This window comes from Prinia subflava, chromosome 8, assembly GCF_021018805.1.
Source record: "Prinia subflava isolate CZ2003 ecotype Zambia chromosome 8, Cam_Psub_1.2, whole genome shotgun sequence".
Lineage (NCBI taxonomy): Eukaryota > Metazoa > Chordata > Aves > Passeriformes > Cisticolidae > Prinia > Prinia subflava.
The window spans coordinates 5,417,370-5,444,923 of record NC_086254.1 but is presented as its reverse complement, the minus strand read 5'-3'; the positions used below and the strand labels follow the sequence as shown (position 1 = coordinate 5,444,923).

At 49.6% G+C, this 27,554-nt stretch overlaps 1 protein-coding gene across 4 annotated transcripts in view; it reads left to right on the top strand.

Moving 5' to 3' along the window:
- Window positions 1–24,964, top strand: part of AP2B1 (adaptor related protein complex 2 subunit beta 1) — a 75,130-nt gene extending 50,166 nt beyond the window's left edge. For 3 of the 4 annotated variants that reach the window (XM_063402509.1, XM_063402508.1, XM_063402510.1), the window contains exons 15-22: window positions 505–546; window positions 2,290–2,436; window positions 3,653–3,798; window positions 6,254–6,383; window positions 14,469–14,553; window positions 15,253–15,339; window positions 23,267–23,421; window positions 24,444–24,964. In XM_063402509.1, coding sequence (XP_063258579.1) covers window positions 505–546; window positions 2,290–2,436; window positions 3,653–3,798; window positions 6,254–6,383; window positions 14,469–14,553; window positions 15,253–15,339; window positions 23,267–23,421; window positions 24,444–24,518 — 867 coding nt within the window. In that variant the 3' untranslated portion in view covers window positions 24,519–24,964. The remainder of the gene's footprint in view (window positions 1–504; window positions 547–2,289; window positions 2,437–3,652; window positions 3,799–6,253; window positions 6,384–14,468; window positions 14,554–15,252; window positions 15,340–23,266; window positions 23,422–24,443) is intronic. The other variant, XM_063402511.1, reaches the window with a different exon arrangement.
- Window positions 24,965–27,554: the final 2,590 nt, after the last annotated feature.

Here is a 27,554-nt window from a genome sequence, read left to right as displayed (position 1 = left end):
GAGCCGCGTGTCGGGGGAACACAGCCAAGATGCATTGTGTCTGCCCGTGGCTCGTAGCTGTTCCCTAGAAAACTAAAGCTTTCAGGAAGCAAGCCTTCCTGTCACTTTTATTTTTGTGCCATTTCACAGTCACCCCACTGGGTTTTGAGGAGCTGCTCGTGGCCCGCTGGCAGCAGCAGGGCTGAGGGGACAGCACCGATGCATGAAACGCCAAGGGAGGTTTTGGTGCAGACAACAGGCGCAGGAAGGAATGGATTTTTATTCTTAATAACCTGCAAAACGCTCCTGTCAGCAGTGAAGGCGTGGGGTAGTTCTCCAAGTAGCTCTGCTCCCACAGCAGCAAGCAGCCCCTCTGTTGCCTGTGCTTTCCCAGCACTGCATTTCTGTCTGTCCTGCACGCGGGAGCGATCCGAGCTCGCGGGCGCCCGCGCTCCGCTCCGCCCGCCTGACACTTGGCTGAAATGATCTCCGTCTTCCTCTCCTCTTTCTCCTTCTCTCTTTCAGCTTGGCAGTGACCTTGGCGGGGGCATTGGAGGAAGCCCGGCAGTAAGTGCCATTCCATTTTTTTCCCCAATTTCCAAAGCTGCTCAGAGCTCGGGGTTTTTCAGTGTAACCTTGCCCGTTATGTGGTGGAAGGTGCTTTCCAAAGCCCCGAAGATGTTTGAAAATGGATAATGCAACTGAAACACACGGGTCACCACCTGTGCTGGTTTGAGTCCAGCTGCCACCTGGGCTTTCCTAAGAGCAGCCAGGGCCAGAGCTGTTCACTCTCTCTGCTTAGCTCTTCTTCCTCAGAGCTTTTAGTTGGAGCACCAGCGTTAACCCTGGCAGTGCCTCATCCTTGTGCAACCGCTTTAGCAGCCAAAAGGCCAAGGATGCTTATCCCTACTCACACAGCCTGGTCTGTAACCCTAACCCAGTGTCACCACAGACTTGCCTGAACTCAGTGCTTTCTCCTCCCAAACCCCACAATAGATTTTTGCCTGGACATCAGGGTCAGGTGCTCTGAGCTTTCCTACTATGTGTGGTCAGTGCTGCCACTGGCCACCTCCTCTGTGCCTGTGCTTTGGGAGTGTCCTCCTGCCTACAGCGCTTGCCAGGACATGGGACAGTTTCAACCTGCTTTCAAAGCAGCCTTGGCTTCAAGCTCATAGCAGCTTCTTCCAGAAAAGTGTGGAAAGGGAATGAAACATGGCTTGGAGATGCAGTGGGCAGGAGGGAGCGTGCTTCCAACCCACAGCCAGAAGTGGTGTCCCTTAGAAAGCTCCAGTCCTTCCTCCCAGGACTCTGTATCCAGTAACTCAGGGAGGAAAGCATACTCAGTTCTGGAGGGAGGGCTTTTCAGAGACCCTTACTGTGGCTGCAGTCATTCTCTCTCCTCCTTTCCTTGCGAATCTGGCATTCCTTCCTTCCTTCAGCACAAGGGCAGAGGACAGCTGGTGGCACAGAACACCTGTCTGTACACCCAGGCAGCCCACAGCAGGACATGGGAGATGGTTCCCTGTGGTGATCATACCTCCAAAGCCATGTCTCTGCCCTCCTGGGCCAGCAAAAACCCACCAGGCAGTTCTGTCCTGGTCACCCTGCCTGTGTCTGGGCTGCTGACTGGGGAATCCTGTTCTCCAGCACAGCATTCGTCCTGCTAGGAAGAGAATTTGGGAGTGTAACTTGAGTGTGACTGGCCCATCTGAAGCTGGGCACTTAAAGGTTAATATTCCAGCTTTGGTGCCCTCATCTAAGTCCTGTGAGGGAATGATTGCCCTTCTTGCAGGAAGGTTGTCCTCTGGCAGACTCTGCTTCATGTAATGAACCTTTTGGGCCTGAGTGCTGAGAATGCAGAGCTCTGGCTTTGGGTGGGAGTACACAACACGGTCATGACTCCCTTGCTATCTCTGGATATGCAAAATCTTGCAGATTCCTGAAGGCTGACGTAGCTGGGGGAAGGTTTGAAGCATTTGCTCTTTTCCCTGAGTTTATGTAGGGTAGATCCACAAAGTGTATTGTCTTATGAGAAGGAGATATGAGGAAGAAAGGTTCCTCTACAGTGGGAAGAGATAACTGGAGCTATAAAAAATGATGTGGAAGCTTGGTTGAGGTGACAGCCTAGTGTAGGGATTAGCTGCCAAGAGCTTTGGAATTCAAATGCATAATTTAGCACTATTGATAAATCAGTGGGGAAGCTTCAAATGGCTTTAAAATATTTAGGATATCGCCCGAGTTCATGGTTTATTTAATAAGCAGTGCTCACACGTGATATTAATGAGTGCCTGTTCTTTCTGACTCCTCCAGGTGGGACAGACTTACATTCCCACCTGTGTGCCAACCACCTTTGCCCCTTCTCCCACCCCGGCAGTGGTCACCGCTGGACTCAACGATCTCTTCGAGCTCTCGGCTGGCATAGGGATGGCTCCTGGAGGATATGTGGCTCCCAAGTCTGTACGTAAGGAAAAGCAGTCACCCTCAGTTTCTTGCTCTCCCTTGAGCTACAAATCTGTCATGGCTCACTTGTCCCTTTTATTGTGGGTTTCTGGAGCTAAAACTTCAACTCAGTCCCATTAGGGGTGCCCTGGGCTTTTCCCAAGTAGAGTAACCACATGCTGGAGACTATGTTAGTTATTAGTTACAGACTTCTGGCATTTTAGCAGTTCCCTCTTTTTACCTGTGACAGGATTTCTCTAAAGAATGGCTTAGATAAGATCCAAGACTTTCAGTTGTGTCAGAGCAGCTTTCTTGCAGACCTACCTGTTAACAAGCTTCCCCAGGAAGCTGATGGCAAGACAGAATTTGCAACAACTTTCCTAGCAGGTTTGTTTATTTGGAGGAATCCAACATGATAGTGGAGATAAAATCACATGATTGGGATGATGGTGCCGCAGTGGAATGCAGAGAAATGTTCTGTCAGAGGCTTTGGCTGAAGCATGGAGCTGGGAGGGATCCTGAGACACACAGTATGGCTCTGGAAACTGGCTGTGGAGCAGCCACAGGGAGATCAGCCCCTGAAAGGGAGTAAACAAAAATTAGCACTCAATTAGCACTCCACGGATCAGTAATTTTAAACCATCCTCTGAAACTGAAGATCTCAAGGTACAGCAGCCCATACTCAAAGTTTTTGGTCCTTGCAATTATTGCACCTTACATAAAGAAACCCCACAGTAATTTTGAGCTTAGTACTGCCTCATTTTGCACCGCTCAGATCTGGTGCAGAGAGGTGATTTGGGAATCCAGAACCCAACACATAATAGTATCAGCCCTGTAATTTTGTCTGGTTCAAACTTTAGTATTGTCCTGCCTCTAATAGCCCAAGCAGCCCTCGGAGAAGTCCAGCAGCAGACTGGGTGAGTCTCACGTTGGTGTGACGGACACAAGCTGTCCCTGCTCTTGTGCACACTAATGCTGTAGTAATTTGATTTCTTCCGTGAGTGCTGTGAACAAATATGGATTAGGAGCAGCAAGCTTATTCCTCAGTGGTGAGCTCCATCCTTTCAGCACCCCGTGTCCCATCTTCCCTGTAGCGTTTCTTTAGCCTTTGTGGGCTCAGTGTGCCAATGTAGATGGATTTCTGAGCTCAGGACTTGTGTTTATTGGAAAACTCTGCTTGTTTGTTATCTTCAGGCCAGGCTGCTCACGCTGAATGACATCTCTTGTGTTCAAGGTTTGGCTGCCTGCAGTGAAGGCTAAAGGATTGGAGATCTCAGGCACATTCAGCCACAGGCAGGGACACATCTACATGGAGATGAACTTTACCAATAAGGCTTTGCAGCACATGACTGACTTTGCCATTCAGTTCAATAAAAACAGGTAAGAAATAATTAGCAATGCACTATGTTCAACAGATTGGATGCTCCTAGGACAGCAGTTTGTGCCTACACTGCTAAATTTAAGGAGGGCTTGTGCTTAGGTGTATAATGCAGTCATGGAAATAGCTTGCATGATACAGCCTGACCTCTCCATCACACCAAAATTGCATGAAAGGGCTGAAAACACAGACTGATAAATCTGAGAGGAAACAGGCAGCAGACAGTGCCATCCTTCTCCTGGCTCTGAAGCAGCATCTGCCCCATTTAACCTCGGTGGAGCTTTTCAGCAGCCTCATGGGTTGTTAGGCAGGTTGGTGGGTTTATAGCCACTGAGTGCCCTGAGCAAAACAAGAGCACAAAGGCAGGATCTGAGCTGCACCCTCACCCCATGTGGCTGTGCCTCCTGGCTTAAATTGCTTTGCTGCCCCTCAGACTGTCTGGAAGCACAGGACTCCTTAATAAAGCTGCTTGTCACTGAAGGAGCTGCAAGCTGGGAGCCTGTGGCACATGTTCTCCCTGTAACAGGCAGCAGAACAAACTCTGTCAGCAGGAGCTACTTCAAAGTTTAGAGCTCCTAACAATTCAGATTGTTCTTGGAAACCCATCTCAGCCAAAGGACATGACATGGCAGCACAGCCATGGTGTCTTCCCACAAATACCCTTTCCAGAGAGCTTATCCTGTGGTTTGCTGGGTGTTATCTTCAGCAAAGACCAGGCTGCTTCTTATCAAGACTGCAGAGAGGATCTTGTGACTGACATGTTCTCTGTATTCCATAATATCACTTCACTAAAAAAGGGTTCTCATGCTGAAGATCCACTGAAACCATCTCTTTAATCTCACTGTTAGCCTTGCAAATTCAGGATTTCTTGGGAAGAATAAGATTTACTTAGAAAAGTCATTATGCTAAATAAGTCTTAGTGAATGTTCTCCCTGGACTGCCATATTTTCTGGAGAGTTTTGCTAAGCTGCTGTATGTGAATGTTTCATGCAAATTAGCCTGAAAGAAAAGGCATTTTGTTTGTGATTTATTTTTCCCCATATATCAAGCTATGTTTTAGCCATACTTACATGGTACTTTGAGGATGCAGAAAGTTCAAATACTGTGCAGTAAACCAGAAGTTTTTCATCTTGCAGCACAAACTCCATATACAACCTACTACTATTTACTCTTTTACAAATGCTGTTCTCCTGCCAATGCTTTCCACTGTGCCTGGTGCATTAGAAAGAGCTGCAGAGAGCTGGTTCTTTAAGTGTAAATATTAAGGTTTGTGATTGGGAAGTTCCTATTGCTTTTCCCTCCTTTCCTGCTGCTGCTAATGGTATTCACTGCAGTCTTGGGATAAAGCATTAAAATAAAATAAAAGAAAGCTAAAACTCTGGTGTGCTGTAATATCACAGCCCCTTAGTGATAAACTGCAAGTTTGATTCCCCTCTGAGTCCTGAGGAAAACATAAGGGTTTGTGTCCTCAAAGGTGAAATGGCTGCAAGAGGCCAAATCATGTGGCTAAGCCCTTGCTAGGAATATTCCTGTTTCAGCTCCCTAGAGCTGAAAATTGAGAAGAACCAAGGATAGGGGCATTTATTGGTTTCTGAAAGAATGACAAACTTGATAAATGTGGCTGACTGTGCAGAGACAGTATCAGGTTTTTAGTGAATAAAATAAAAATACACACCTATCCATCCTGCAAATGCCCTGAGACCTCTGAGCTAATGTGAATTCTGCTAAAGAGAAATGCATTTATGAGTGGACACCAAAACATCTGGGCTTCCATCTGCTTTTGGAAAGCAGCTGGTCCGTAGTACAGGAGTGCTGTGTTAAATGTGAGATGCTTTCCCTTTTCTCCACACTAAGCAGAGGTGCCTGTGGAATTAAATGTTCCTTGGACTGAACAGGCAAGTAAACATTGCTGGGACACATCCCCAGTGAAGGAGCCTCCAAGCAGGCAGCTGTGCCAGGTGCTGCCATTCAGGACCAGGCAGCTGGGTGTGTTGATTCATTTGTTCTGCAGTGCTGTTCCAAGCCTCGTGTTCTTCCTTGGCTGCCTGTTTGTTCTGTGCTGGCTGCAGGTCCCTCTGCCACAGCTCCCAGGGGTGCAGCAGCCATGCAGTGTGTGATGCAGCCTGCCTGCAGTGCTCTGGGGCACAGGAGCAGAGAAACAACCCCTGGCTCTGAGTGCAGCTGGTGCTCAGCACACACACCGGGGCCATGTGGGTAATGGGAGAGTTCCCAGGAGCTGGTCCCTGGGGCAGGATGGCGAATTTGTCAGCAAGATCCTCCTGAGTGAGTTTCCCATGCCTTGTCCTACTTTGTCTGCTCACTTGAACTGTGTTCCCTCCCTGGAGTAGCAGCAGGGAGTGGTGGGAAGATGAGGCAGGTGGTGCTTTGACAAAAAGGAGCATTATATTTTGGACAGTGCAGGGCTGCTCTCATCAGCTCTCTTTTTCTCTTGCCCAGCTTTGGGGTCATCCCAAGCACCCCCCTGGCCATTCACACACCTCTGATGCCAAACCAAAGTATTGATGTCTCCCTGCCCCTCAACACTCTGGGACCAGTCATGAAAATGGAGCCTCTGAACAACCTCCAGGTAAGGATTGTCTCCTTCTGGGCAGGGGGGAGCTCAGCAGGTGCTCAGCCCGGTTTGTTTGGCCCAACACAATGTGGTAAGACTCTAATCACACAATACCACATGTAAACAGTGAAACCTCCTGGGTTTGGACCTCAAACCTGGCCAAAACTGAGCCCTCTTCCTTTTCCAAGCTTCTCCCAGAAAAACTGAAATGGAAACTTGTTGAATTTTGTGACTTTTCAAGCACCTCAAACCAACTGCTTGCATCTTTGTAGTCTAAGGGCTTTGTTGTAGTAACAGCATTCTGTAAACTGGGCATGAGGTTTGGCTGGATTTAAGAACTGGAGCAGGTCTGAGCAGAGAAAGTTCCCGTGGTGGAGCAGGCAGAGAGAGCTGTCAGTTAGAATTGAGGCAATTAAAGGAATTGCAGGAAAGATGGCAACTGCTGAGTGATTAATATTTCTCTAGTGCTCTTAAATTCCAGGGTTCTTCACAAAGGCACATCCCTGCCCCTGATAGCTTCATCCAAGGCAAAGTGTGTGTTCCAGGAAAGGCAGAGGAGAGATGACGTGAGCAGCTAATGTTTCATTAATGAGGGGTTGGTGCATGGCAGGGACAGCACTCCCTGGAGGAGCCTCTTTATCAGATTGGGCTGTCAATCTGATAAAGGCAGGGCAGATCCAGGGAGACATTCCCCTCTGCTTTGGACCACAGACTGTCTGCAGTGGTCTGGAAATCATCAGGCAGACAATTCTCCCTGGAAGGAGGCCCCTCCTCACTGCTGCCATGAGCAGCTACTCTGGACTGGAGGCCAGCAACTCCAGCTTTTGCTCTGGGTCCTCCAGGATGATTTTCCCAGTTTCCCAAAATGCAGTTAACTTGCACTCAGCTCTCTCCCCTCAGGTCTCCAGGAGGTGGAATTGGGTTGGGTTCCTGCAGCGTAGCAGCCCAGGGAGGGGAATGTTTTGAAACAGCTCATTCTCTTTTTAGTTTAAGAGAATGCAATGGAAGTTGCTATTTATTCTGCCTCAGCAACTGTTCTTTCCCCTTCTTTTGACTTCCATTCTGGGGCTTATGACTTATTGATGAGTCTTTGGGCTAACAGCTTGAAATAGCTTCCCTGGCACTCAAAGGAGCAGTCCCACACTCAGCAGTCACGCGATGGGGGAGCGGAGCACAGGCAGTGAATGAATTCCATGGCCTGGCTTCCACAATTGGCCCTCCCAGCCTCTGGAAGAGCTGGGTTCCCTCTGCAGCCAGGGCATGAAGGTGGAGGTGGAATTTGGGTCAGCTGTGGGAAAATCTGGCTCCTGCTCCGAAGGGAATGTGGAAGGGACAGGTCCCAGTCAGCCCTCACAGCACTGGGGACTCTCAGCAAGGCACTCTCAAGTCGCTGCTTCCTTTGATCAGGAAAGAAGTGAAGTATTTGGGTTATTAAATCTCTGAAGGGCTTGGAACACAGTTTGTTTCTTGTAGCATCTCCTGCTAGAGCAAAGCTAAGAGAAAACATGTGAGGAAACCTCCAGCCACCTTCTATTGAGACAGCGGAGCATTCATTAGTGCCAGACTCAGTTGTTAATTTGCTAAGGCTCTCATTGCCATAGAAGTTGGCTGCCCTTTTACAATTGGGGAAGCTGCCATATGGAGTAATAGTATATTTCTCTGCAAAGAGTTGAATCACGACAGCAGATGCCAAGTTAAAAAGAGCACTCCCCTTACTTTTTTGACAGCAGTGGGTTTGATGGAGATCTATCAGTGCCCTGACAGCCAAGGCTCTGGTTTTGTTTGGTGGGTTCATGTAGCCAGGATTTGTCTTCAAATGTTCAGAAATCGCCTTGGTGACCTACTTAGGGAACAATTTATAGCATAATATAGGAGTAGAGAATACAAATGTTCCTGTATTCATTGAACAACCAAAACACTCATCAGGTTGAATTTACTTAATGTGTTTTTTTCCTCAGCTAGGGAACATTGAAGCAGATGCAGGGCTGGTTTGAACCTGAGGACCTTATGTTCATCTCCTATTCTGGTGGGAGGTTTTTGTTTTTAGTAACAAGAAAAATAAGTCCTGAAGTAACCAAACTGATAGCTTTCAACTTTTTGTCGTGGTAATTATACACTTCAAAGACTAGTTGTACATTCCTTAGGCAACTATTTCAGAAGTAATGAATTCATGTCTTGTTCAGGTTATTTTTATTACCATTTCTAATCTTTCACCTAATACAGCTCACTTAATCTTGACATTTGTAATCATGGAGAGAAACTAAAATATTTGACAAGGTAAAGAAAAAGACATTTTTGCAAGAAGATGAGGAAGACTGAAATATTTTCAGAAGCTTACTTAAGTAAAATATAGCTGAAGAGTCTTGTGTTTGCTAGTCACCTTGCATCTTGTGATACTGAATGCCAGGCTTCTCCCTTGCATCCCAAAATGATCATGATCATTTTCATGATTTGTTGACTCAGCTTTCACCCCCAGTCAAGCAGAGATTTATCCAAAGGGTAAAGCTGGACTGGACACAACACTGTAGGGCTGAACAAACCCCAGTCCCTGCTCTCTGGTTCATCTTTTTTTTGCTTCTGTCAGATTAAAAAGCTGCCTTTGGAGTGTGCCTGTTGCTAAAGAAAATCTGACTTAGTTATTTGTGTGCTTCTAATTTCTGGTGGGGGCACCCTTGCAGTGCCTTGTCAGCGTTTTTGGAGCTGCCTGGTGCTTGTGGGTGCTGTGGTCAGAACCTGGCACCAATAAATAACAACAAGCCCTTGCTCAGTGGTCTGTGAGAGGCCGTGTTGACCTTCCTGGGTGTTTGATAGCTGTGGAGACATCTCTGGGAGTTGGAGAGCTCTCCCTGGCTCCTGCAGGGTTGAGATCTTCAGCTCTCAAAGAGGAAGGTGCCTTCTGAAACACACTGGTGAGGAGTATTAAGTCTTCCCAGATAGTTCTTCAAGTCAGTTTTGGAATTAGAAAATGCCTGGGCTGAGAGCCCTTCTGTGCTAAAGAGAACCACTGTTCCTAATAATTGGCATTTTAACAGCTATGAAGTGCTGTGAAATTGGAATACCCATTGGAGCACACAAGAATTGCTCCCCTGATCCTGGAAATGGGCGAAGTGGAGCCAACCTGCAGCCAGAGTTTCAGAGCTCAGTCTGGCCTGTCATGGCACAAATGTGATAATTTGTTCTGTGAGATTACAGCCCCTTGCAGGACACAATGCAGTTGAAAACAAGCTGTAGGCTCTCCTGGAGCAGCAGCAAGTCAGCCTGAGGCTGGAGCCACTCTCTTGGGATCCACATTCGGAATGCACCATCAGTGAGTGTGTCACATCCTGCTGGCAGCTGCCAGCCCTGTGTGCTGCAGCTAGCGAGCATGCAGCTGAAAAAAGCTGAATTTTTCAAACTGGTTTTGTATTTAATTCAGTGAAATTATCTGAGTGTGGAAAGGGCAGGATCTGCCAGCTGCAGTTCTCCCTGAGGAGGGACACTTGGAAACACAGACTTGCTGCTGGGCAGTGTGAGGTGCAGGACGCTTCTGATTCTTGGAATGAGTTTTGGCAGAACGTTCTTGTAGAGACAGAGGAGGAAGGTGCAGCTTCTTCACTGAGGAAATATCAGTGTTGCTAATGCAGTAGATGATTCTTGTCCTTCCAGTCTCAGCTCTGCTGTAACTCATCACCTGTGCTCCTCCACGCTCCAGCGTCTGGCAGTGCAGAGCTGCTGGAGCTCTCATTCATCAGAGCTGTTAATGTGTCTCAGGTCACAAACACAGCACTCAGAACTTGTAGGCAGATTTCACACATCCAGCTCTCTGTGGGAATCGTTGTGAGCAGCAATTCCAGCCAGCAGATGTTCACCCTCCAGAGCCTGCTTGATAAATGACACAATATCTGCCCGTGTGTGAGTGGTGTCAGAATCCCTGACCAGCCACCACAGAACACCTGTGGATAGCTAGATGGGGAAGATGCTGCTTGGGTTTGTTGCCTGGGTTATTCTTTAACAGTCTCTGCTTGTGAGAGTCTTATTTCAGCAAAGAACCCTCCTGGGAACGCTCTGAATTAAGGATTTGGATCACAGCTTGGCGTCTGTGGCCAGTTCCTCACTCAGCTGTGGAAAGCTGTTGGTTTGGGGGTTAAGAACACGTCTGCCACATGGTACAGCCCATTTATAAATTGTACATTTTGAACTTGAAGTGCAGCAAGGCACACGAGAGCACAGCCCTCCCAGTAACTCTCTGTTCCCTGCCCATTGACGTAACCCGGCCTCGCTGTGCCTGCCCGGCTCCAGGCTCATCCCCGGGGGAAGAGCACACGGCTGGCAGGGGCTGCAAGCACCCCTGGGATCCTGAGAGCCCTGCCTGTCACACAGGGTGAGGTGGAGGAGCAGCATTCCCTGGGGGCAGTGCAGCAGACTGTCAGAGAGCAAGCGTGACCTTGCGAGGTAAAAAAGGCTCTGCAGAGGAGAGTCGTTCTTGCCTTAACAGTTTGGCTGTTAGCAGGCTCTAAAGCAAAACCCAACTTAAGTAAATCCTTAATTTAGTGGAGGTGCTAATGGGATTCCAAGTGGGTATGTTGTGTACTTGCTGCTGATGGAAAGCATCTGTGTTGCTTTCAGACTTGACTTTGAAAGTCAGTTCTGTTGCTCAAGTCTGAGATTTAAAGCATCAGAAATCTACACTATTGAAGAAAATAACTTGACATTGTTCTTATGAGGTATTTCTTCCCCAAAATACCATGTTTGGGCTGTCAGAGAGCTGGACTGCAAGAAAGCTCTTCAGAAGGGCGCTCATGGTGTAAGGTGAGCAAATATATTCCAGGGGTTATTTCTAGAGGTCCTGCTTCCTCTAGTCAGATCATGAACAAGACAGAAGTGATTTGAAACCCTGAGCCAATTTTTATTGGGCTTACACCTTTTCAACAGTCAGGCATCACACGAAGATCTGACACCTTTTGACTTCTATCCCTCAGAGCTTTGTAGGCTGCTTGACTAAATTCACAAAGTACTAATATTTTTTTTCTCTCCCTCTAAAAGATCACAGATGGAAAACCATTTTTATTAAAAATGGTTCTCTTTCAACTCTGAAATGTCTGAAGCTAAAGGTCTAGCTAAAGATTTAGTAGGTCATGTCCAGGTCAGCAGGTTAAAGCAGAGCTATGAGCAAAGTTAGTCTGGACTGGAGGATTTGTTGAATGCAAGCAGAGGTTCCTTTCAAGCATGTCAAACCTGGAGAGACTTCTCAGCTCCTGCTATCCTATCAAATGTCATTGCCTGTCTCAAGACAATGTTCCCACCTGAGGAGCACTGGATTTTTTTGGAAAGTCACTGTTATTACCTGCTCAGATGCTGCTGTGGATCTGCTCTCTGCCTGTGGCTGCTTTCCTAGCCTGTCAGATGGCACCGGATGCTCCTGATGGGGAGCATGACCTTGGGAAGCTGTTACCAGCTCAGGGGGCCTCTTCTTGGTGTGAGTTTCCCCATCCAGGTGTCTGCAGGTGCCTTTTTATGGCCCAGAGCTTGTGGAGCAGAGTTTGAGGGAAGTGTGTGGTGGTGAACGATGGAAGCTCATTTTGAGGAGCTCCCCAGCCATGGCCCAGTGTTGTAGGTTAAGGAGAGCTTTTTCCATCCTGTGTGCAAAAGTTATTTGTGACAGCTGATTCCTGCATGATTACAGCTGCAAGGTGACACGTGATGTCATTCCTGAACCCAGTGATGCAGTTTGGGAGGAAGGCTGACATGTGGCTTGATTTTTCTTTACTGAGAAGAAACTGCACTTCAGAGCATCTTAATTGGGTAGCTCTCCAGAGATAGCCAAAGCAGCTTACTCAGTGTGTTTCTGCAGAGTTGAGAAGCAGGTCAGCAGATACCTTTTTATAGCATCCTTATAACTGCAGGGACAGGGCTGGCATATTAATTTGGAGTGTGCCTCTAGAACCGTGACTGGAGAGAAGGAGCTGCTTTCCAGCCCCTCTTGTAAGAAACTGCTGTTGTATGGCAACAACAATTAGCTACAAAAACTAAGTAATCTCTGTTGTTCTAAGGCAAGGCAATTAATCATTAAATCAGACTTGGAAAAGATCTTGGGTCGTGCAGTGCAGTCCCTGCTATGCTTTGTTGTTTTCCTACAGTTCCTCTTATCAAGAGCATTGTCAAGGCTGATTTTAAATAGTCCAAGCACTGGAGCTTCTCTCTTCCTCAGAGGAATTTAGTACTGCTTAATAATTCTCACTGTCGGTTTTCCCAGACATTTAGCCTAAATTTCCCCTCTTCTGGCAAATCTCCATGACTTATATCCAAGCACAGCATCTGGAATGGCTACACTGCTGTCCCTCCCCCAGCTCTCCCCTCGCAGACTCCGAGGTGCATTTTTGGCTCCTCACCCAGTGTGTTTTGCAGTGGTGAATCACTGAAGTCCTCCCACCAATCTGCTTTTACCCCTCTGGTGCCTGTGGTTCAAACACTGAACGCTCCAACTCGTGAGCATGACGCCAGCAATCAGAGCATGTCACAACTCCCTGTTACAGAGAGCCAATCCCAGGCTTTTCCTCAGCTGCACCATCATTTCCGTGGTTTTAGTGGGCTTTAGACTAATCCCTTCTTAAGCTGGTGTGCACCGTGGGAATTAAATATAAGCTGCTACCTTTAGTGATGGCTGAAAAGTAGGGACACCACAGATTGTCACATTTACCTTTCTGCAGCTTTTTGCACTTCTGGGACCTCCCAGTTGTCAGAAGAGGTTGTTTGGGAGCTTGATCTCCATCCACTTGTCTCTGGCTTGTGTGCATGTCTGATCAGCTGCCTGACTGCTTTATTCCCCTTCCTTGTCTGTGCCCAGCTGGTTTTTACCAACATTTGTGGGTGTCCTTCTAAACTTACCCCTATGGGACAATAGATTTTCCCAGTAGGACATCAATATATGTAATTAATGGCAATGAAGTTCGTCTTGCCATAAATCTTTGCAGCAGCAAATTTATCCCTTTGGCTCAGCGTTTAGCATGGTCTGGTTTGTGTTTCAGGGTGACAAATTGGAGAACTCCCTCCGGGGTTTTTTACACAAAAAAATGGAGCTCAAATGGCTCCCAAAATTCCCCACACAACCTCAGTTCTTGGTCTTGTTGCAGCAGTGGCAGGTGTCTGCTGAGCTGTGCTCCCGTGACAGGCTCTCGCTGTGTGGGCTGAGTGTGGAGAGCACGAGAGGCATGGAAATAAAGCCCAGAGCTGCCTTTTCCTGTGCTGTGTTGTGACAGTGCACCTCTCACACCTCCCATTTGCTCCTGCTTGTCCCAGCAGCTCTCAGCCTGGGGAAAACTGTGAGCAGAGATTAGTGGGGAACATGGTAAATGTGTGTGATAAAAGGCAAGGCAGATAAAGGCAAACTCCCTGCCTGGTGGAGTTTAATGACACTGAGAATTAAGTCTTTTGTCAAGTGATCTTTTGTTACCTGATTGCTCTGTAGCAGGGCTTTCTTCTTCCAGGAATCAACACCCAGCACAAATTCCCTATTTAGATTTGACTAAGGGAAAGGCAGAAATCTTGGGAGATGCTGCAAGGAAGATGCAGGCAGTGGATCCACTTGAGGCTTTCTAGAAAGTGTCTGGACTGAGACAGGACTAATCAAGGAGGTGAAGAAGAAGGAAGTGAAGGTGAAAATGAAGACTACACAGGGATTTGGAGCTGGGGAATTGCAAGAGTGAATGGCAGGGAGAGGTGATGAAGAAGCTGATGTGCAGTGTGACAGGCACTACAGCAGCTGTGTGCAGCCAAGAGGTTAGGATGTACCTGTAAGAAATGGGGTGACATTTCTTACAATGGGGTGACATGAAAGGCTGGACAAGAGCAGGAAAGAGCCAGGATGCTGCTGTGAACCGCTGAGTGGGATTGGCTTTGAAGCAGCACAATGAAAGGTTCACAGGAGAAGATTGGGCAGCTTTCAGTGAAAATGGAGCAGGGGACTGGTCCTTGTCTAGAACTGCCCAGGAGCTCAGTTCCACCCATCCAGAGCTGGCCTCTGCTCAGAGAGAGCACTCCAGGGTGATGAGACTGTGGGCAATCTTGTGATCCCTTTGGATTTCCAGCTGAGACTCTTTAACCTCCCTGTTTTTTCTGTAACAGGTGGCTGTGAAGAACAACATTGATGTATTTTACTTCAGCTGCCTAATCCCTCTCAACGTGCTTTTCGTAGAGGATGGCAAAATGGGTGAGTGCTCTGAGGCTGAGGCCAGGCTGTGCTGGCAGTGCCCAGCTGGGTGCAGGTGTCTCCTGCTGAGTTTCACCTGTGCCTTGACCTTCAAACCTTTGCTTCTCAGCAGGTCTGGTGGGGTGGCCTGTCCCTGTTGTCCTCCAGCTCCAGTACATGCCAGAACCCAACTTCCCCTGCTCCCATTCTCTCTGCCAGACAAGGGGTGGATCTGTTTTCTTTGAAGCTGATTTTTTTTTGGTATTTGGGTTGGGGTTGTTGTAGTTTGGGGTTTGATTCACTTGAACGGGTCTAGGATTTGCCCCATACCATTTTCACTGGAATTTGTGTACTCCTAGTCATCTTTATTAAATTTTTGTTTGAAGTGGCTGGAAGTTGCTAGAAAAGCAGCTTTCACTAACAATCCTGAATATGTGGATCTCCTTCTTGTCAAATCCTGCACGTTCTTGGCTTGTAAACAGCTCATATGGCAAAGACTGTCTCTCTTTTGGGGGAGGCCAAAATCCATCAAAGCTTTGCTGCCTTTACAAAGACACTGAGGTTGTTACAGGAGTAAATCCTGGATCTGTCCCCAGCAGGGCAAAAAGTTACCTTTTAAAGCCCTTTTATGTGTCTACCTTGAAACATTCTGTGGTGTGTTAATTAATGCTGGGGTCCTGTGAGGATCTCACAGTGCTGATGGGGCTTTTTTGTTTCTAGAGCGCCAGGTCTTCCTTGCAACATGGAAGGATATTCCAAACGAAAATGAGCTTCAATTCCAGATTAAAGAATGTCACCTGAATGCTGGTGAGTAGCTTCATTCTGCCGTGCTGAGAGCACTTTTGATGTATTGCCATTAAACATCACCTTATTAATATCACCTTAGTAAAATAAGCTGATGGCTAATGAAGAGGTAAGTATTGCATTTTTTAATAGAACAGCCTGAGATCCTAGGGCTTGTTTCAGTCAAAAACTTTAGCTGGGTCCCCATAAAAGCACATCTCAAATCCCAAGCCTTTGATTTGACCGATCTGTTTCTTCCTTTTATTCTGGACCTTTGTATTCTTGTTTTCCCTTTTATACTTTGCTTCCCTGCAAAGCTGCTCTTTAAATGGAGCTGAATATGGTGTTGGGGCTGTTCAGCAACCCTGTTCTGCTGCTGTGAGTTTTGAACAAAGTGTTCCAGCCCTACTGCATCACCCTGGGCCACTCACTTCACCTTTTGGCAGCTTCTTTCTGTTGTAAAAGCTTAACCTTAACAGGCACTAACAGGGTGTGTAAGGTGTGTTGGGTGTAGGACAGGCCGTGTGGGAAGGGTCTGCTGTTGTTAGCTGAGATATTGATGCCTTTTGATCATGTTTGGTCCTGTTCAGTTTGTTTGGCCATAGAATTGCCTCAGTGAGCATCTTGTACGTGTGACCTTACTACTGCTGAAGGATAAGGGAGTGAAAAGAGTGGAATGGGGCCAGCTCTGCTCCTGTTCAGGAGGTTCTGGACAGGAGCCAAGTGATTCTACCAAAAGCTGCTCTGTTTCACAGATGAAAGAAGTGTCCCTATTGATTACCAACCCTGTAACCTTTTTATTCTCTCATGCCTGCTATTACACAATGAACACCCTCATGCTTCAATAGCAGACAGAAACCACGGGTCTCTTTGTACTCATAATTATTACTATTTTGGAATATAAAAGATGGAGCACGCAAGAGGAGGGGGGAAATAGCAGCTGTTGGACCTTATGACTTGATTTCACTGTGGGGTTTCAAATGAGAACAACCTCTGTGCCTCCCCCAGTTCCTCCCTCTGCTCCTGACCGAGCTTGGCATCGCCTCTCCCCCTGCACTGCAGAGCTGCTGCTGCTGCCTTCTGCCCTGGCCATGCCCTGGCTGCATCCAGGGCTCTTTATCTCCACTCAGAAACTCTGGAGGCTGCTCATTTTGGTGTTGAGGTGCTGCCTAGCAGGAGATGTGGCTGGGAGAAGAGAGGGGGTGGTTGGGAAGATTGGCAGTCCTGCAGCCTGGCCTCCCCCTCCTCCCTCTGGAAGAAAATGTTATGAAATGTGGAGTGACAGAATGCTCCCCATTCCAAAAGGGTTTGCCAGCTCGGGGCCAGACTGTTTGCCCAGCCTGGGATGCTCAGAGGAGAACAATTCCCAGCTCCTGGGGAGAGCAAGGAGCGTCAGGCAGTTCCTCTGCAGTGGGATCTGCAGCTTTTTCCAGGGAGGAGCACAGCCTCAGAGCCTCTCCAGAGCACAATCCACCCCTTGGGATGCTTGGGAGAGTGCAGGACCTGCCAGGACCTGCCAGCCTCTTTGGTTTGTGCACTGTAGAAAGTGTGTCTCACCTCACAAACAGATTCCAAACACTTCCATCCACTGAGGCTTTCTGTGTTTGCACTGCTGACACCTCCTCCCTCTTGCAACTCTTCCTTGACCACCTGGGCTTGGAGCAGGCCAAGAGCTTGCAGGAGGGAAAACCAGAGAAATTTGGTGTGCTTGTCTGAGTCCCCTGGATTTTTCCTACCAGTGCAAGCCAGACTCAGCCTGCTTACCTTGATTTCCTACAGGCAGTAACCTCCTCTAGCTCAGACCACCCTAAGAACATCAAGGATCAGCCAAATCCAAAACCCATGGGGTGCTGGGATTCCAGCATCCTCAGGGGTGCAGATTTCTCACAGCATGGCAAGTGAGACACACCAGGGCAGAGGCAGAACAGGCTGGGTGAAACCTGGCAGGAGCTGAATCCATCTTCTAGTTTACAGCAGAGCAAGGGTGTGTGCCTGGCCATGTGCCTCAGTAGGGTGATAATTTTTCAAGATTCACAATCCTGATTGTTTAAATCCAATAAAAATACGCTTAAGACATCTCCATTCTTCCAAGAACAGCAAGTCTGGATATAAAATCTTGAGGGACTTGATCCTTGTGGAGGAAGGGCTGGTTCCTGTTCCAAGGACTCTCCTGTAGGAGATGTGTAACCACAATAAAGCTCTCCATTTGGGCTGTCAGTAACTGAGGTTTGCCATGCACTCGTGGCAGAGCTGCTCAAAACTCTGCAGATTCCAGCAGCTCCTCACCAAACCTGAGGAGAGGCTGGGTTTGTGCAGCCCTGCAGCCCAGGGAACAGCTCCAGAGCACTGCTGGCTCCTCAGAGGAGCCCTTATCCCTGCTGGGATCTGCTGGGATCAGTCATTCATTCCCAGCCTGAGCCCACCCACCAGGTGGTGAGTGCTCAGAGACACCATTCATGCCTCAGCCTCACTGATCCCAGCCCAGTGACGCGAGTGGAGCTGCAGCTATAAATATAAAAATACTCTGCTCCCTGTGCTGTGCCCTAACACAGCTCCAGCAGCCACTTGGAGCCGTGTGGAGCAGCTGTGCTGGGAGAGGCTGCTCAGGAGTGTGACCCCTGCACCCTTCAGGGCCTGGCTTTCCTTCTCCCAGCTTTTCCTTCTCCCAGCTGCAAGCAGCCTTTGCTTTCCCAAGGTCTCACATCTGTGCCATGTGAGGAGCAGGGCTGAAGTTCTGTGCAAACACCCTGGAGGTCCTGCAGAGCAGCCAAGCAGGGGGTGCTGCTCTTCCTCAGTGGAGAAACTGAAATTGGAATTTCTTTCTCTCTGAACACCCTGCACATATTCCCTATTTAGATTTTACTGAGGGAAAAGCAGAAATCTTGGGAGATGCTGCAAGGAAGTGGATCCACTTGAGGCTTTCTAGAAAGTGTCTGGACTGAGACAGGACCAGTCAAGGAGGTGAAGAAAAAGGAAGTGAAGGTGAAAATGAAGACTACACAGGGATTTGGAGCTGGGGAATTGCAAGAGTGAATGTCAGGGAGGGGTGATGAAGAAGCTGATGTGCAGTGTGACAGGCACTACAGTAGCTGTGTGCAGCCAAGAGGTTGGGATGTACCTGTAAGAAATGAGGAGAGGGAAAAGCTGGACAGGAGCAGGAAGGAGCCAGGATGCTGCCGTGAGCCCCTGAGTGGAACTGGCTCTGAAGTGAGTTAGGCTTGGAGCAGGGATTTGTTGGGGGCTGGGATTTTATCTGTCAGAAAAGCAGAGTGTGAGTTTCTGGTACATCCAGAGCTGTCTGTCACAGTGCAACAGTCGCCTTACAGCACCTCCTGTGCAAACTGCAGACTTTTCTCCAGGTTATTGCTTTTCTTCCTTCAAACAAAAAGGAGATAAACACAGGCAGGCAGCGGAGAAGCTTCTGTGGGAGTCTGTGCTCCCAGGCTTTTGTAGGTAAAAGATCCATCCTGTGCCCACAAGGCAAGCCAAATAGGATTGCTTTGGGCTTTGGTGGCTTGCAGCAGGGATGGCAAAAAAAGCTCTTGTCTCTGGCAGCTCATCCCAAAGCACTGAGCAACCACAAAGTCTTGGCTGCTGCAGGTAGCTCAGAGCATGGCAAGTAAAGCCAAGGTTAAGGTGCCAGGCTGTGGGATGAGGAGCAGGTACCTGGAAGTGGGGTCTGATCTGTGAGTGATCTGTGTCTCCACCATCTTTGCTTCCAAAAAAAGCCAGTCCTGGACCTTTGAAGATATTCCCAATGACTCAGGGAGGGATGAGTGCTTAATTTTGGATTTGGAGCTCAGGTTCCCAGTGGTGAGAGATGGAGCTGGCCTGAGGCTGTTGCTGAGGGCTGCAGCTCTCTGGCCATGGAGGAACAAATCCCTCTGGAGCTGTATCGTGGGGCCAAGGGGTGCTTAGGATGCCCTGCACATCTTGAATTCATTAGAGCTGCTCCGTTCATCAGCCTCTTAGAAGAGGTTGGGAAAGTTCCCTGGAGAAAACCTCATTCAGAAATAATGAAAACACAAGGTCATGGTTATAGCCCAGCATCCTCATCTCTTATTAATCCAGTGCTAAATTAATTGATTTGGGTTTTTTTTTAATGAAAATACGTGAATCTAGTGCATGAAAATAGATTCCTTAAGTGTTATAGCTCAAATATTCTGGGTGCTGTTGGTGCAGCTGAGGTTTCCCCCGTAACTGAGCATGCACTGAAGCTCAGTTTGCCTTGTTTACACTGGGTTTTTTTTTCAACATGCTAAGTTTGACTAAACTCTAAAGGCTCACTACATTAGGATATGCAAATCAGATGAGCTAAATGTTTTTCTTTTTCCTAAACCCTGCTTACCCAAACCCACAGAGTGGAAGAGGATGAGCTGACTTGCACATGGAGATTGCTTTCCATTTGATGGCACTCAATCAGTTTCTGTGCTGTTCAGCACAGGAATTTTGGTTTTACTGGTTTATTACTGGTCCAGAGTTTGGTGTGAAACAGCAGCTGTCATGTGTGGAGTTAAACATGGCTTTATTGGTATGCAGTGGTCACTGTTTTTCTCCCTTAAGTAATTTGATAATGCCAGAACAGAGAAATTGGATTTTATTTTGATGAAACGACCTGGGAGACAATCACAAGCTTGCATGGTATGTTGGGTTTTTTTCTGTGTGTGCAAATCTTGTAGCTGATGATTTAATAAATTACAGAACTGGTGCATATTACATGTCTTGGAAATGAATGTACTGTCATAACGTTGCCCCAAGTGCCTCCCCTGGATCAGAGTCTGTGCTTGGTATTTGAATGCAGTTCTTGGCTGGATGCTCAGAACCTTTCAGGTGCTGCTGGAAATGGCACAGGGATGTTCTCAGTTATCACAGCATAAAATATAAATAAATTCTACTTTCTCATAGGGAGTGCTTGTTGCAGATTGCCACAAAGTTCAGAAAAGGTGTGTGGTCAGTGTTGGCTCTGAGTTGTGCCTGTCCTTCATGCAAACCCTGTGGCTGCCAGGTGCTCCTCTTGGCTCCCTGAGTTCACAAGTGAAGTTCTTAAGCTGGTGGGGAGAAGATTTAAGCTCCTCCTTTGCTTTACCCAGGAGAAAAGTGCTGTTAAAAAAGTATTGGGTCACTTCAGTGCAAAGGAGGAGACCTCGTTCCTCCCTGTGCTTCCATGTCCACTGCTTGGCTGTGGGACTGAGGTAAAGAATTCTGTTTAGAAAGGAAAATACAAGGAAAACAAACCAGCCCTGAAGGCTGGGCTGGTGTCAGAGGGAAGGTGGCCAGAGCTCCCTGTGTCCTTCCCTTGTGCTTCAGGAGAGTTGTCAGAACAACCCTTGAGACAAAAGAAAGTTGCTGTGTGCTGTGGCTTGTGCTGCTTTGCTGAAGGACTTGTGTGCTCTGCTTTGCAGCGTCCCCAGAGTCCCCCAGCCCTGCTCCTGCCTCCCTGGGCTCTGGGGCCCAGGCTCAGCTCCCTGCTCCCAGCAAAAGCTGCCTGGGTTTATTTTATTTATTTTTTTTAAAGGCTGTGCTGTCACATGGCATTAGCGGTCCTGCCTTCAGCCAGCCACAGCCTGCCACTGTTGCCTAGCAACTCTGATGATCTCCAAAATCCAAATTGCTGATACTCCAGAGCACAGGAGGGATGGGAGCTGCTACCTGGGGGGAAGAGGGGGTCAGCTCTCACCAGGACCCAAATCTGTGCTTGGAGAGGGGGCAGGAGGGTCAGGCAAGCCAAGCATCAGCTCCAGCCTGCTCACCATTGCTCTGGCTGAGGCAGGGCATCTTTTGGTGGTGCTTTTTCTGCTCTTTGGAGGATAACTGAGGTCAGGGGAGAAGAAAATAGACTTCCTAGGGTTTGCCCTGCCTCACTTTCCTTCCCTGTATCCCCCTACAAACACGTTCCTGCTCAGAAATCTGCCCCTCAGCAGAGGCAGGGGATGTTTCCATGGCAGGAGGAGCCATGGAATGAAGATTTTGGTGTAAGAGCAGCTGCTCTGTGGCTGTGTCTCACCTGCTGAGCTCCCCAGGCGCAGCTGCCCTGCTCTGCCATCACACCCTGTGATGGGCTAGCAGCCAAAATTGCAGCTTCTCATTCCAGTCCTGCATCTCTGCTCCCCAGGGAGTGCCTCTACTCCAACAGCATCTCCCAGCAGAGGAGAGGCTGCTGTGGCAGGTGTCAGGATTGCTGGAGAAAGTCCTTGCCAGTACTTCCACCTTCAGGAGACACATCCAGAGGGGTGAGGTTTAACCACAGCCTGTCAAAATGGGGCAAACAAAATCCCATTTCATCCCAACATCCCTCTCAGACAAGGATGTCCCCTCTGAGTCAGTGCCTGTGTTGGGCACTGTGCTTCCCACAGGCCTGGAGGCTGCTGTTGATGGCTTGAGAGTGTGGGAATATGGAAACTGGGGCTTCATTCCTGATGGGTGATGTCCTTGCAGCGTGGATTAATCCCAGCCACGCTCCCTGTGAGCAGGGGACTGCTCTGCACTGCCCAAGTCTGGCTGAGTTTATTGTGGAGAGGAGTATGGGTGGGAGGAGGAGACAGGCAATGAGGAGTTTTAAGCAAAAGATCTCATTAGTTACATATATCTGCCAGTTTCCATGGTAACTGGGGAAGACAGGAAGCCTAAATCTGAACGTGTCTGGGTAGCTGGATGCCTGAACCAGCCTCGACCTGCAGGGAGCTGCTCTGGAGCCTGGGGAGCAAAGGGCTGCAGCAAAGGGGCTGCCCTGGGGAGAGGCAGTGGATCCAAGTGTCTGCATCAGGGTGTGGATTTGTAGGGCCCTTGGCTTCCTCCTCCCCCCATTCCCTGGTGCAGGAACAGGCTCTGCTGTCCTCTCTCTGCCCCCTCAGCACAGATTGGTGTCCGTTCTCAGATGTGGCACCCTGTGGGTCTCTGTGTCTGTAGGTGCAGGGGTGGATTAGAGCTGCGTGGTCACTTGGTGCTGCTTCTCTGCTGCTCCCTGTGCTCCTTCAGATGGAGCCCACATTCCCAGTCTCTGGGCTTTCAGTGCAAGTTGGTTTAAGGCACAGATAAAGTGTTCCACCTGCCCCATCAGGGAGTTGAATTTCTCCTGTTGGGCACCAGGAATGGGAATTTGCCAACGATGCTTATCAGGTGTGGGATCTTCCACCCAAAGCGTGACTGTGCCCCTTTACAGGCATCCACAGCCTGATGTTTGCTCTGCTTTGTACTGAGAAACCCCTTGGCATCCAGAGGCTGCTGGTTTGGCTCCTGGTGTTCTGTGTATTTGCCTGTTCTGGTTTTCTCAAAAAGTCCCTTAGAAATAATGTGTGTGACAATGACACCCATCCAGGTGTGCAGATGAAATCACACCTCATCTGTGAGGGCTGGGGTCAGGCTGTGTGTTAGAACTGTACCACAGCCCTGTGATGTCTACAGACAGTATCTGGGAGGGGTGGTTTACCCTTTCAAGTAATTGCTTTTTAAAAAGGGAAAGGATTTTTACTACTTTGTAGGACATTGATTTGGCCAGAAGTGTCTGTGTGTGAGGGAAGTAGGAGGGAGCTCTTGTGGCTGGGACAGGACCTCAGAACCTGAGCAAGCCTCAGGCTGTGATCTTTGTTCTTTTTCACCTTCATCTTCTGACTTTTTGCCTGCCTGTAGCTGGTTGGGAGCTGTAGATACAGCAGAGTCCTCTTCCCCTCTGAGCAGCCTTGAAAGCCTCACCCTGATCAAGTCCTGAGTGACCCAGGGCAGTGAGAGCCCTGTAAAATGGGCAGATATTTAGCAGGAGATCACAGCCTGAAGGCAGTGAGGTGGGTCCATGGAGAGAACTGGATTTTTTTCTCTTGGTGTCATGTGTGCTCCTGTCCCCAGGGAAGGAGCCATCGATCCCCTTGCACCCTGGGAATGCCCCTCGGGGCTCTCCTGTCTCTGCAGATGATGGATCTGAACTAACAGATGTGCTTTTTCTCCCCTCCCTCCACAGACACTGTCTCCAGCAAGCTGCAGAACAACAATGTCTACACCATTGCCAAGAGGAACGTGGAGGGGCAGGACATGCTCTACCAGTCCCTCAAACTCACCAACGGCATCTGGATCCTGGCGGAGCTGCGCATCCAGCCCGGGAACCCCAACTACACGGTGAGGGCTCACAGCAGAGGGCCTGGCACAGCCTGGGCTCCTGCTGCCTCACCCACACCCTGAGCTCTTCCTCCCTGCTCTTCCTCTCTCCCTGCTCGCTCTGTTTTGAGGGAGATGTTGTTTAATTTGGCTGGGGGGGTGTGAGTGCCTAACGTGGGAAGAGTGAGGAGCAACAGAGCTCCCCTGCTCTGCCACCAGTGAGCTGGGACAGTGCCTGCTCGGCAATGAGCAGTGACTTGCCAAGGTTACCCAGAGATAAAGCCAAGAGATATTAGCAAGGAAGCATTGCCAGGGTGCCCTTCCCCCTCTTACAGACAAGGGGAAATTTATGCCCTGCCGTGTTCCCGGCTGTCTGTGGCCCTGTGCTGGCACCAGCCCGTGGCTGGTGGGAAGGTGCTCTCTGTCCTGCCTCATGCACCCCTGTGACTCTTCTCTTTGGCTTCACTGCCCTTCTGAGTGACCTGTGTGTCTCTGGTATTAGAGGATTTATCTCTCCTGTTGGAAGCTGTGCCAGGAGTTTCAAGACAAGTCTGTGGTCTGGGGAGCCGCGGGGTGAATGTGAGCGTTGGAAGGTGATTTAAAGTGTTTGCACAAGGTTTGATGCTGCAGGCCTGGTGTCAGCCTGATCTTTGCTTTAGAGAGGAGTGACAGCCAAGTTTGTGTCCATCAGGACTGAGCAGCAGATCCTTAGAAGCCCTTGGGTTTAATGCTGTGATTTGCAGTCTGAGGACAAGCACAGGTACCTGGTTTCAGTTTGGGACCATGTCCTCTTTCCCCCTGCCTGTGGGGCCACCTACATTTCTTGAGAAATTTGGGAACCCCACAGCAGGAGTTGACTTTGTTTTCCTCCTCCTGCTTGCAGCAAGCTCTGAAAGGGCAGTTTGAGGTTGATGATGAAGAAAGCAGGAGAAATATTCTGTGTGATTGTCAGCAGCCACGTCCAACCCATTCCCCTTGTGGCCGTGGCAGGAATCTCCTGCCCCCCTCTGCCCCAGCACTAACCTCTCCTCTCCTCTCCACAGCTCTCCCTGAAATGCCGAGCTCCAGAAGTGTCCCAGTACATCTACCAGGCCTACGATGCCATCTTGAAAAACTAACAGGAGATGGAGCCTGTGCCTCACCCTGCAGAAGGAGGGGGGAAAAAGGGGTCCCCAGAGCCTCCTTCACCGCCAGCGCGGGGGAAAAGCACTCGTAACTGGAAGCAGCTGTATTCATGTGTAGGATTTCAGTCAAAGGCACTGATTAAACAAGGTAGCAATTAGTATCCACGTGCTAACGATGATAGGGAACAAACCCCTTTGGTATTTTTAGCGTCCATGGAGTTTGTAACCACTGCTTCAAACTACTCCCGTGTCCCCCTCGCCCCTCACTCATCCGTTCTCGTGGGCTTCTCTCCATTTTGTGCCAATGTTCAGTGTTTTCTAAATGGCTTTAGGTGTAGTTTGGATTTTGTAAAATAACCGCTCATTGGAAAAACAGAAAAACGCCGAGCAAAAACCACACGTCCGCTCATTAAAACAAGGCAAAAGTGTCGAAAACGTAACACTGCACTTTATTTTATATTTTTATACTTTTCTTTTTTTGAGTTTTTCTATTGTAATTGGCTTAAAGGGAAGGTGATTGCAAGGAAGTCTTGGGAGTCCTGCAGGGACATCGGGCTCTAGCAGGGTGAGCACGGCCTTGGGGAATTGGGAACAGAGCCATCAGCAGGGTCTGAGGAGGGGATGGAGCCCTAAAGAGGGGGTTTAGTACCCTTGTGCTGGCAGACTGGCACTGGCTCAGTGGTGTTTTCACTCCAGCCATCTCCCTGCCTCATGAGCTGGTGATTTGAGGAGTGAGGCTGCTTTTGTGTGGGGAGGAGCTGCAGGCCTGGATGGGTAATGGCAATGGTGGATGAAATGAAGGACACGAGCCTGTTCTTAGGGCAGGTGTGGTCTCTGCATCCTCACCCACGTGCAGCTCCTCTCCCTGCCGTTCGTGCCGTGCCTGCTGAGGCCAAGCTGCCTTCTCAGCCATGCCTGAGCTGTGCCCCCCTCTCCCAGCAGTTCCCAGGCTGGTGGTGGCACATCCAAATGTGACAATGCCACTTGCCCAGCAGAGCTGCAGGTGTCAGCCAGGCCCCTACAGAGAGGGGCTGCTGCTGGCAGTGCCCCAGGATGCCAGGGGAGTGGAGTGGCTCTCCCTGTTGCCATGCTGCCCCCAAAACCCAGCCTGGGCCAGGGTGGAGATGGTTTGGGCTGGGCAGAGTTTGCTCCCTGCCTGCCTGGGGCATCCAGCTTCCAGCTGGGCTGAGTGGAGCAGGTCATGGAAGCGTTTTTCCCATTGGCAGCTCCACTCTCTGTGCCCAGAGACACACAGTGCCCAGAGCCAGCCAGGTTCCTGCTCTGAGTCCCTGTCCCAGGCAGCCCCATGCCCTGGCCCCTCTTTTCCAACCTGTCCCTTAGAGCCAGGATTGTTTCCCTTCCAGTCCACAGCTGTGGACCCGTCCCATTGCAACCCCTCAGTGCTGCAGCAACAGCAGTGAAAGCAAAGCCTCCTGCATGTCCCTGCTCCTTCCATAGCTTGTCCTGCTTAATCCAAGCCCCAACCCAGAACAACCTCGCCCTCCCCAGCATGCTTGGACATCCCCTCCCCAGCTAACCAAGCTCTTGCGTGTAGCAACCCCCTGTTGTCCTTTTAGATGCCACTTTCAAAGTCAATAAATGTTTCACGGTGGGAGATCGTTCATCAGGGCTTTGGCACTGACTGCAGCCAAGAAACCAGTGCTGGGAAAAGGTCACAGCGTCCTGGGAGAGGCTCCAGCAGGGCGCAGGAGCTGCAGCACCCTGAGGAAGGCGGTGTCCCTGTGGAGGAACCCCTGTGCTCTGGCTGGGGGGAAAAAAGTGGGGCAGAGCTGGAGCAGCCCAACCCTTGAGCCCTGCTGTGTGTGCTGGGAGGTGATTTGCTCCAAGCCCTGCGGGTGTAGTGTAAAAATCATTAACAGAGCAATTAAGGAAGCACTGAGTGCGATGATGCTGTGTCGGGGCAGGGAGGAGAGGGTACCTTCAGCGTGGGGAGGGGTTGCTGAGCACCCCCTTCTCTTGCCAAGTTCCTTCCCAGCTTTTGGGGTGGGAGTGTGGCCCCGGGGCAGAGCCGGGGCTCGTGGGTGGCGTTCCCTCCGCCCCTGCTCGTTCGAGTGTTCTGTTCGTGTTGCTCTTCAGGCTTTACCCGCCCTCCGTGTCAATAAACTCATTTCCACGAGGCTCTGGCTGATTGTGGCTCTGTGGGAGTGGGGAGAGGAGCCATTCCCCTGGTGCTGGCCCTGCCCAGGGCTGAAGGGTGGGCTTGGTGGGAAGGAGGCTCTTTACTCACCAGGCTTCTTTTTCCACCAGACACTTCTACAGCACAGACCCCCCAAATTTGGGGCTTGCATGGGGAGGAGGCAGCAAGTTTCCCTGGTCCTCCAACATCTGCTTCTCCTCAAAGGGCAGCAGGGGCAGATTCAGATGAGGAGCAGAAGATGGATGTACCCCCTTAGCCCTTTTGGGGCCCCAGTTGGCCTGTGTGCAGTGTGACCTGTTTTCCCTGTGGTGAAATGGTAAAACCCTGGGAGTCAGTGATGTGTTTGGACTGCTTTGTACTGGTGCTGTTGTTTTTCAGAGGGCTTTGCCACCTCTGGTTCCCATTTCAAGCAAAATGGGTTGGGCTGCAAAACCTGGCTGTGCCAGGCCAGAGCCAGGGCAGCCCCAAGCTCTGTACTTGAAGTGGACAGAAATCCAACAGAACAAGCAGCAGCTTTGGGGGGCATTGCTCTGGAGCAGGGTGACCTTTTCCCTCACCCTGCCCAGCCTTGGCTTAGCAGCACCTGGATTTTTGGGAACTCCCACCCTCTGTGGAGGGCAGGTGCCACATGAACCAGTGTTGCCCTGCACTGGGATGGTTTTGTGTTAGAAGCAGGTGCACATGTCAAGGAACAACAATGACAGGGCTGGCCTGGGGTCCCTGATCTCGCTGTTGTGTCCCTTTGTGCATCCCCAGTGTCCCTTGGGTGGGATCATCGTTCCCTGCTGGGGGTGAGCCTGGAGCAGCGTTTGGCCCAACAGGAATGAAAGCTGCTGTGGGGTGCTCAGGGCTCTGCCCTGTCAGCTGCTGTC